The sequence below is a fragment of the Quercus robur genome, chromosome 3 (assembly GCF_932294415.1).
Source record: "Quercus robur chromosome 3, dhQueRobu3.1, whole genome shotgun sequence".
In the NCBI taxonomy this organism is placed as follows: domain Eukaryota; kingdom Viridiplantae; phylum Streptophyta; class Magnoliopsida; order Fagales; family Fagaceae; genus Quercus; species Quercus robur.
Window position 1 is genome coordinate 30,286,455 of NC_065536.1, and position 10,918 is coordinate 30,297,372.

Genomic DNA, 10,918 nt, shown 5'->3' on the forward strand with positions numbered 1-10,918 from the left:
CCACTTATGCTTTATAAGCGCTTGGCACAAGCATGAGTGTACCACTACTACACGTGTCCTAGAGCAAGTCTCAAAAACTGCTAACGCATGCTATCTGTAGTGGGGAGGCGTGCCCTTCGGGGTAACAAAGTCGTGCGGTCGGATGTGTCTCAAAGACTGCCACCAAAAGCGGACAATACTTTTGATGGGCATTGCCCTCAAAAAGCGCCTTTTTATGGGAAAGGATTTTGTTCCTGACCACCCGCAAACTTGTTTGTCCGATTTGGGGAGCCAAGCTCACACAGTTTTGTTCTCAGTACCACACATGTGTGGTAGTGGTACACTCATGCTTGTGCCAAGCGCTTATAAAGCATAAGTAGGGCGCATCTCTTGCCGATGTGGGAGTGTGGTAGTGGTACACCCATGCTTGTGTCAAGCGCTTATAAAGTATGAGTGGGGCACATCTCTTGCCGATGTGGGAGTGTAGTAGTGGTACACTCATGCTTGTACCAAGCGCTTATAAAGCATGAGTGAGGCGCATCTCTTGCCGATGTGGGAGTGTGGTAGTGGTACACTCATGCTTGTACCAAGCGCTTATAAAGCATGAGTGGGGCGCATCTCTTGCCGATGTGGGACTGCACTCAAAGTCTTCTTACACTTGGTACTGAAAATAAAACCGTGTGGGCTTGGCTCTCCAAATCGGACAAACAAGCTTGCGGGTGGTCAAGAACAAAATCCTCCCCAACAACTTTCTAAAGAATAATGAACTTTTCCTCTCAAAAACTACTTCCAAAAATCCATGAGATTTTTACTTGAGTTTTTACTCTTAAAAATATTTTCCATAGCTTATGGAATTTTCTCATCTCTTGAAAATGATTTTTCAAAAAGCCACATAATTTTCCTTTGAAAAATACTTTCTCAAAAATCCATGAGTTTTTCCTCTCAAGAATAATTCTCTATAAAACCCTAGAATTTTCCCTTGAAAGCACCTTTTCCAAACCCCATACATGGAATTTACATCCTTAATAATTGTGGAACTATTCATCTTTCAAAATATCCATGGAATTTCTATCTTTTGAAAATTAACTTTTTCCAAAATAAATGGAATACTTCATTCCGAGGAAAACCACCCAAAAAAACAAAATCATAAACAAAACCATTAGTCTCCAAAATTCCAAAAAAGACAATAACAAAATGTCTTCTTGAAAATCCTTTTTGAAAAAAGTTTGTTTTCCATAAAAGACCCATCTTTTCCAAAATGATCATTTTCAAAAAGCCTAAAAATATTGCTTTGTCCATGGCTTAAATCAATTAGGCCAATGGACTCCAAGATCAAGCCTTGAAGTATGAAGTGGGGGATAGGAAGAATATATTCCTACAGCATGTTACTAGCACCTGGACAGAATTCTCTATTTTAAATATGGGCATAGAGTTGTGTACGATGCAGCAAGGAAGATAGATGTAAGGGTAGATTCCATACCTAAGGACAAAATGTGGCTGTGGAGGCCTGCAAGATTAGGGTAGATTGTCTTGATCAAATAAAAAACAAAAAAAGAGTAGATTGTCTCCATCCATGTAAATTTATTCCTAATTGAGCTTAAGAATGAGGATAAGCGCCTGTGAGGGGTGCTACTAAGTATGGTAAATTCATGTGTACATGGAATGAAATGAGGAATTAGGAATCTGAGGTGAAGTGGTGGAAGCAATTTTGGCTCAACCTCACCATTCCAAGGCATGATTTTCAATGGGTGGATGATTATAAGAAATAAACTTCCCACCATGGAAAAAATGGTCAAATGTGGTTTCAATGGTGACACTGCAAAACCATCTTTTCTTCATGTGCTCTTTTTGAAAAAGATTTTGGAGAACAAGTTGGGGCTTTGCCTTGCTGCTGACCTTCCTTCCCAATGGGAAGAGACTTGATTGGTTGGGCCACTACTCATCTAATAGGGTAAGGCACGAGGACTGCTATTTGTAAATGGCTTGATGCTGTATGGGACAGACGCAGGAGATACTTTCTCCATATAGGTAGTAACACATATGAAGTAACCATTTTAAATTGAGCTCTCGGCAGAAATTGGGGTATCAACTATCAACCCTTCCATTCTAAAGGTTGTTGCATTCTAAACATTGCTAGTAGTCATCCTAATGTAATTGTGCAAAGCCTGCATAGAATCTGAACCATTGTTCCCATCATTCATTTGCAACTATCAAAATGAATAAACCACATTGCAGCCGGCTAGGTGTCTAGCTTCCATTTGCTTTGGGAGGGTGTCTGTTGTTAGCTTGGGACAGGGTTACCATATAGGAGCTTTTTTCTATTTGAAAAACAGGTTGTTGAGTGTGTTCTAGTCAGACTCTGGATATTTGTCTTGGGGTGTGATTATGTACCATCTTGGTTGTAACTTGTTTCGAAGTACATGGTGTACTCTGCCCATCCCCTTGTTTGTATAGTCTTGATGACTCCTCTTTCGTTGTGTTTGGAATTTAAGTTACCACTGATTCATCCCAAAAATAAAAGTATCTATAAACCAATGATATGAGGACTAGATGAGGTAGGACCAGCAAAGCACTTCTTGCTGTTTTTGTGTGTACATCACATAGTCAGAGTACCAACAATTCAGATTAAAGCATTAAAAAGAATGAAAACTATATTTAACAAATAGTAATTTATAAACCCAGGCTTCCAATACTGTGATGTAGCATATGCAATGGTCAAGCGGTAGTTTCTCCAAGTATAAGAGTGTATTACCGATTGCACGCACATGAGAGAGCTCATATTTCACAACAGAAACATATGTACAGCTTCACTAGATGGAGAACAAACGCGAGTGTCTGGTGGCACAGCTCTTCTTAGTAACACTACAATAATATACAACATTAAAGAAAACCAACAAAATAAAAGAAGATAACGTGAAATACACCTCTCAGCCTACATTTTTACAATTTCGAACATACGAATGAAAGACGCAAAGATAGTTCGATTGTCTATGTTGAGCCTACCCAGAATTAGTTTGTTCTGAAACAGAAGCCAAACCCTGCATCAATCTAACAATTTCCACCGTATCATCAAGATAGTACTTAGCCTTACTGGGTTTTTTACCAACAGTACATGCAAACACTTCTGCCCTGGGAGCAATGGATGGACCTGCCATGGAACTGGTGATTACCTCAAACATGTCTTCATCAGATCGGTCATCTCCTATGCACAGAACAAAATCAGGGGACGGTCCCTTTTCTTGCATGATAGAAAGCAGACGCTTAGCCACAAGTCCCTTGCTAACACCCTGCATATAAGATAGAACACATGTTTTGCATATTCTTATTTGAACCAAGTCAAGTTCTACAGTTCTAAAATAATCAATCACCGAACAGAATAAAAAATTTTCAAGTCCTAAAAACATATGGCTCACAAGAAAAATATGTGAAATTCACAATACTCAACATAAACAAGAACTGATAGTTTATAGATTGTGTGCTTATATTAATAGCAGGAAGAAAGTCTCAATAATATCAATAAATACCATTGCTACCAGGAGGGGCCTAACCTTACTTTTAAATTTTGTATCCATTCAGACCTCATTCTCTAAAAGATGATGGACACTGTGATGTGACAAAGATATTTGTGAAAGCAAAACTTCACAAGGTACACCAAAAAGGTAAAACTCCCTTTCTCTCCTTCAAACCAATCCCCAACCATAAACAAACCAACTCCAGCTCATGCCATTAGGCAGTAAACAACTTTTTTTAACTGTTGGGATTTAGGCTTGGGCTGAGTTTCAGTTGGATCAAATTCTTAAATGATAATCACATTAGATTTGGCTGAATGAAGAATTTAAAAGAAGAGAGTGATTAATGGATTAAGCAAAAAAAAAAAAACTGATAAAAGCATATAGGATTCATACCTGTGGCTTAACCTCCACAGTATTCTGTCCACTCTTAACTGTAACTGGTTCATTAGCAAGCACACTTTCGAGATGATCAAGAAGTTCCTTAGCTTGGCATGACCCAAAATCTGGATCTGCATCCTCATAAGACCAGACAAGTGAAGTTTCTTTATCTTCAATGGTGGACCCATCAGTCGTTTCAGTATACAGCTTCATTACTGGCTCAGCGATCTGCTTCCAACTACAGTCTGCAACTGGAACACATGTTTCCCACTCCACATCTCGCTTCAGCCTGAGACACAATCATCAATCAAAAATAAATTACACATTCTTCTAACACACTCAAAATATGAATCATGTTCAAAATTTAACTAGTTCACCTTAGGAAATAGCCATGCTCAGCTGCAATTCCCAGATTCTCACAGGGAGAAAACCATTCACCAAGAGTCTTTCGGCTTCTAGCACTGACAATGAAAACCATGTTGTTCTTATCTCTACACAGACTATTAATAATATCAATGGACTTTGAGGTTGGGCTCTTATCAATGGAAGCCTGAGGCATTAGTGTACCATCATAGTCTAGAAGGATTGCCCTTGTTTTAGTCCTTCTGTAAGCAGACACTATTTGTTCCATTGAGAGCTTCCTGAAGCTTGGATCAAGTGCCACAACTCTAAAACTCAATCCAAATCCTATACCCCAGCACCTCCGCCGCACATGATCCTGACACGTCCTCTCCAAATCTTGAAGGAAACTACGAGCCCAATACCCAACGTCATGGGTACTGACATATCTATAATGTTTCTCATGCCGGAGCTGCTTTTCAGGCTCAGCCAACTCGAGGGCAGAGTCCATGGCATCTGCCACCGCATCAATATTCCAGGGATTCACTCGAATTGCTCCACTCAAAGATGGTGAGCACCCAATGAACTCAGAGACAACTAACATGCTTTTCTTTGGGGTTGATGGTTTCAGTCCCAATACTTCATCTAATTTCTCATTCCCTTGCCGACTGATTATGTACTCATACGGTATGAGATTCATCCCATCTCTCACCGCTGTGACCAAACAACACTCAGCAACAACATAATATGCCATTCTCTCATAAAACTTAAGCGGCTCATCAATCAAGACAACAGGGTTATACCCTGGTTTTCCAAAAGTTTCATTGATCCGCTTCACAGTTGAGGAAGTCTCAGCCTGAACCTCTTTCACATCTTTCCCTCTGCCCCTCGCTGGATTGGCTATCTGTACCAACACCACTTTGCCCCGCCATTCTGGATGCTGCATAAGAAGCTGTTCCATTGCCAAAAGCTTCAAACTTATACCCTTAAATATGTCCATGTCATCCACCCCAAGTAACATTATTCTACCCTGATCACAATACTGCTTGAGAAGCTCGGCAACCTTCTCTTCAGTCTCCGGGAGGCTCAACACCGACTGCAGCTGGCCCATATGTATACCAACTGGAAGAATTTTGATGCTAACAGTCCGACCATAATACTCAAGGCCTATATATCCCCGCTTGGATTCATAGGTAAGACCAAGCATCCGACTACAACAGGATAAAAAATGTCGAGCATAATCAAAAGTATGGAACCCAATCAAATCTGCATTCAGAAGGGCCCGAAGAAGCTCTTCCCTAATAGGCAGTGTCTTATAAATCTCTGATGAAGGGAATGGACTATGGAGGAAGAACCCAAGTTTGACTCTATTGAACCTTTTCCTCAAGAAAGTTGGCAAGACCATCAGATGATAATCATGTACCCACACAAAATCATCCTCTGGGTTGATCACTTCCATAATCCTATCTGCAAATATCTTATTAACCGACACATATGCTTGCCACAATGACCGGTTAAACCTACCACCAAGGTCCGGCGACAAAGGCAACATGTAATGAAACAGAGGCCATAATTGCTGCTTGCAAAAGCCATGATAGTACCTGCTAAAAAGATCCGGTGGAAGAAAGGTAGGGACACATTTAAAGGTCTCAAGCAGTGTTTGGGAAACCTCATCTTGTTCATTTGGGTGAACATCTTCCTTGAGACAACCCACATAAATAACCTCCATATCATGATCCCCTATACCATCTCTCAGTTGAAGCAAAAGTGAATCCTCATCCCAACTAAAATTCCAACCCTTACTACCATCTGTTTTCCTTTGAGCTCTTAGAGGGAGCTGATTAGCCACTATTATGATTCGGTCTCTCAGAGCCGACGATGAAGACGGGTCAGAGCAAACACTCTCAGACTTGTCATCATCTATATCAGATATCAAGCCGGCCACCGTCATAATACGCGGAATTCTCCGGCTCATGAGGCCAAAGGTCGGAGACTCACCCGAGGCAAGCTCCAATAGATTTGAATAAGATTTTGACACCATTGATTCTAGCTCCAAAACAACCTTACCTAATCAAAACTCTGTTTCTCACTATGCCTACATAAAAGAAAATCCCATTAGAAAAAAATTCCAACTCTCTCTCACAAAGCAACTCAATAATAAAAGAATGCCACAAAAGCTGTTTTCAACCACAAACACAGCACCACAAATGTGAAAAAATTTGAGACCTATACTGCTTTCACATGGTGTGAAAAGAGAGAGATTCTGCAGCAATTAATGGAGTATATAAGAAACAACTTAATTGGTTAGTGAAAACAGACAAAAAGATTATTTCTTTTCTTTTTTCTTTTTTTTTTTTTTGTTTGAAGATAAGCTTTGAGAACTGAATCAAAACAAAGGGATAGACAAACAAACCTTTGAGTTTCTAGCTATCCAGATAAGAAGGAATGGAATAGATTCAGATCACATACGGCTACCAAAGACACACACTATACTACAACCAAACTTTTGAGTTTGAGTTACTACTACTTGGAGATTGCCACAGTTGTTTGTAATACTTAAAAAAAAACTAAAACTCAAAAACAGTTCAAGAAAATTGCCACATGTTGCAAATGAAAATCCATTTTTGTAGTGGGGTTGGTGTGAAAATTATACTCCTTTGAGCTAGATACTAAGCAAATACTAGCAAAGACCCAAAAAAGAAATATCTAAATCTAAACCAATCTATTAAAAATAAAAATAAAAATTGGGTAACCAACAATTTGGTGGCTTTATTTATGGGAGCTTTGCTGAGTGATCATTATCTTCCTTCCCCCATATGGAACACGCTAAACTTTTTAGCTCCAAGTGAGAGACAGCTTACGAAGGAGTCAACAACAAACATAGTTTCTACCAAAATCGAGAAATTAAAGCTTTTTAATATTACAGCGGCCGTTGGATTGGTTTTGGTGGTTGATCCAACGGTGAGAAATTCAGAGCGTAGTTTCGATATGAGAAGCAGAGGATAATACCTCCGTTCTTATCGCTTTAGCCTTTGATGAGTTCGCCACGAGGCACTTAGGGGAGGTGGGACCCATTTAGGCATTAGCCTTGTCGGAAATTAGCTGTCTGGCTCGTGGGTCGTGACACGTGGCGGTTGGCTATTGGGTTGTTTAGGTCTTGTAGGCTACGTGGCGAGGTGCCCTCGCTTCATTGAGAGAAACGAAAATTCAGGCCTCGACTTACGTGTCCTCCGTTTTGACCTGATTATAGGATATTTGCGACAACATATTGTAATTTTTTTTTTTTTTTTAATAAGACCTATTAAAATTTTTTATTTAAGTAAAAACTTGACTTTGTGGATTTTATGGTGAGGTTAACACTTAACAGCACCAACGATGTTTTTATTTGTATCCAAACAAAAAAAGCTTTATCCACATCTATATAAGTAAAATATGTTTTATATTTTAAAGTTTATTCAACTGTTAATAGTTTATTTTATTTATTTAAGGGTTTTAAATTTTAAATGATGTGGCATGATCAAGTGTAGATTACTAGATTTGTAATAGGATGATTATAGATTGGGCATATGGAATATATTTTCTTTATCCTTACCCACTTGTGTTGTGGCTTAAAAAGAAAGTTGGACTTTAGTAACCTAATTTGGCTTCTTTCGTAATAATATAAAAATTATTAAATTTTATATCATTGTTAGGCAATATGCAAACAAACTAAACTCAAGTACGCCATTTGTATTTATCTCTCGCTAGGATTATGTCCGTGCGAGACACGGCTAAATCAAAATTTATATTTAAATAATTATTTTATTAATTTATTTAAAATAAATAATAAAAATAAATGAATATTTTACTTTTAAGTTACATAATAAATATATGTTGTGTGAGACTAAGGTATCATAAAATGCACATATATATATATATATAAATTGAATAGAAGATAGTAGAGGTACCTAAATATATATATATATATATATATAAAATGATTTTTAATAATACATTAAACTTTAAGGTTCAATTAATCACATATATTTAAATGGAAAACTCTTGAATTTAATAGTTAAAAACTATCCAAAACAAGAATTGAAATCACGTTTAAGTAGAAACCTCAATTCAATAATTAAAAACAATCTAAATTATTAAAAATCTGAAATAGAGAGAGATTCACATGAGAATATAATTTTTGTCCTTGAAATTATGGAAGAAGACACTGAAACTTGAGTGAGTTTCACCCTACCAAGTTTAAGTCTTGTACGTTGCATACTATATGTGTGTGTATATGCATGAAAAATGATCTAAATTTAACATTTATTGTAGAAAATAGGTGGTGTAGTCTTACCCCTGTTTAGCTAATTCTTGTTAAAATCCATTTGTGTAGCGTGTGTATATGCATGAAAAATTATCTGAATTTAACATTTATTGTAGAAAAGAGGTGGTGTAGTATTGCCCATGTCTAGCTAATTCTTCTTATAATCCCTTTGTTTTGCAAGGAGAGAGAGAAATGCTTCTTTTGAAAAAAAAAAAGTCAACATATAATATATAATAGTTAAGATATTAATATTTGAAAGTGGTATCTCATACAGATTTGTATTTCAATTGTGGGTTTTGGTAGTTAGAAATTAGCGCATAGCAGTTAATAATTAGAAAATTATTATGAAATTTTTTTTTAAACTAATCCCTTAAAATAGTTTTAGTAGAGTTTAAATCACGTTAATAAATTATCTCTCTATTCAATTTTTTTTTTAAATCACTTTAATAAAAAGTTATTGATAAAACTATTATTAATAAACATTTCTTAGGCATATCTATTTAGCTTTGTTGCCAAATTTATATAAACTCTTTTCTTTCTTTTTTCTTTTCCCTGAAGAATATAACACAACCAAAAACCTATAAACAAACCATTTACATTCAATATAAAGAATATAATCAAACTTATTCATAATTTAAAATTAAGAAATTAACACAAATTATAAATTAAGATATAAATTTAAAAATAACAAAGAATAAACCTGTTTGTTTTCTTTATCACTTTGAAAGATGTAATTAAAACTTGAACCAATTATTGTAGATAAGAATAAATGAGTACAAAAGTTTAATGTTATGAATTGAGTTAAAAAATATTTGAGAAGTTTTTATTAATTTTTTTTGAAGTTAAAGAAAAATAGCATAAACAAAATGAAAAAATAATAATGAAGAAAAAATGCATACCTATCATGGGATTTAGGCATTCACATATTGGAATAAACTTCACTTCAAAAGGATATATATAGATAGATAGGTAGAGTTACATTTGATATAGAATTTAAATCCAAATGGAATTAAGATTTCTAATCAATTTTTTTGTTGCTATCTCATAAATCCCATAAAAAGTGGAATAAAAAAAAGTTCATATGAATAGAAAGAAAAAAGTAAACATTTTTTTTTATGGAAAAAAGGCAACTTTCTTTTATAACCAAAAGTAAATAAATAAATAAACAACAAAAAAATGTTTTTTTTTTTTTAGAAGACCAAACGTTTACTATATATAGATACTTTTTTTTTTTGGAGAAGAAAGAGAAGGTGTTTACTTTAAACTCAAATATTTACTACCTTATTACAATATTTTTTTTTTTTTTTTAACTTTATCCAAAAACATTTTTGGTAAATTGAAACAATAATGATCTAAAAAAAAAAGTCACGGGTGAAGAGGAAGATTTTGCTGTTGAATAAGTTGCTGTTTTTTTTTTTTTTTTTTTTTTTTACACAAAGAAATACAATTTAAATTTTAAAAAAAAAAAAAAAAAAAAAGGAATATGAAGATTGTTGCTGTTTTTCTTGTCTTTTTTACATGTACTGTGTTGTTGTTGTTTTTTTTTGTATTTTTTTTTTTTACACGTAGTAATATAATTAAAAAAAAAAGATTAGATGAAGAGTTTGAATTGTAATCAAATTAAAATTTTTTTATCAACTTATAAATTATAATAATAAAAGAATTAGATGAAGAGTTTGGATTGTAATCAAATTAAGATTTATATCAGTTGAGAAATTATAGGAGAAGAAGATAAGTACAAAAAAATATATATTTATTTTTAAAAAATTCTAAAAAAAATTTGCAATTCAATGCAGTCACTTGGTGCAACCATGGCTTTTAAACCCAACTTTTATTATATAGTATATGATTTTTTCAGGATTACATAAGTTAATAGAGTTAACATTAGGTGAATTAAGTGCAACTTTTTAAATCATAGGTAGATAATATCCAAACAAGTTATACCATATGTGGATAATATTTATTGCAAATCAAGAGATTAAATTGGGGATTCAAGGACTTAAGATGTAGTGATTTACAAAGTAACGATAACTAATGACTTTGTTTCACTATGAATGATTTAATGAAGGGGATAAGTGATATTTAATAGAATCTTTAGTTGATTTAATAATCATATAGAAATTCAAAGTGCAACCATAATTTTATAGTGGAAGAAATTGTGATTAATGGTAAATTTGGGTTTGTCATGAATTGGATGCCCCAGACTCTTTGGAGCTAATATTTTTATTTCCCTTTGATCTCACTTCAAGCCATATTCTTAGAAGCCTACATAAACTGGTCTATCGGTAAATCCATTATGTGTCATACATATATATGGGACTAGCCAGTTGAGAAAACCCTAAGTCATGGCACTAAACGTTTAAGGGAGAAAAGTTCTCTCTCTCCGTCTTTGGTTACATGGCTGAAA

At 34.9% G+C, this 10,918-nt stretch overlaps 1 protein-coding gene across 3 annotated transcripts; it reads right to left on the reverse strand.

The window, feature by feature from the left end:
• Positions 1 to 2,633: 2,633 nt before the first annotated feature.
• Positions 2,634 to 7,090, reverse strand: LOC126717751 (alpha,alpha-trehalose-phosphate synthase [UDP-forming] 6-like). 3 transcript variants are annotated; one of them, XM_050419599.1, is made up of 5 exons: positions 6,622 to 7,084; positions 6,435 to 6,471; positions 4,247 to 6,303; positions 3,885 to 4,158; positions 2,634 to 3,266 (listed from the first exon to the last, which is right to left on the reverse strand). In XM_050419599.1, the coding sequence occupies exons 3-5, from the start codon at positions 6,247 to 6,249 to the stop codon at positions 2,979 to 2,981; spliced, it is 2,565 nt and encodes an 854-aa protein (XP_050275556.1). In that variant the 5' UTR covers positions 6,250 to 6,303; positions 6,435 to 6,471; positions 6,622 to 7,084; the 3' UTR covers positions 2,634 to 2,978. The 3 variants fall into 3 exon arrangements, with proteins under 3 accessions (XP_050275556.1, XP_050275557.1, XP_050275554.1); XM_050419600.1 differs by lacking the exon at positions 6,435 to 6,471 and having other exon boundaries at positions 6,966 to 7,090; XM_050419597.1 differs by lacking the exon at positions 6,435 to 6,471.
• Positions 7,091 to 10,918: the final 3,828 nt, after the last annotated feature.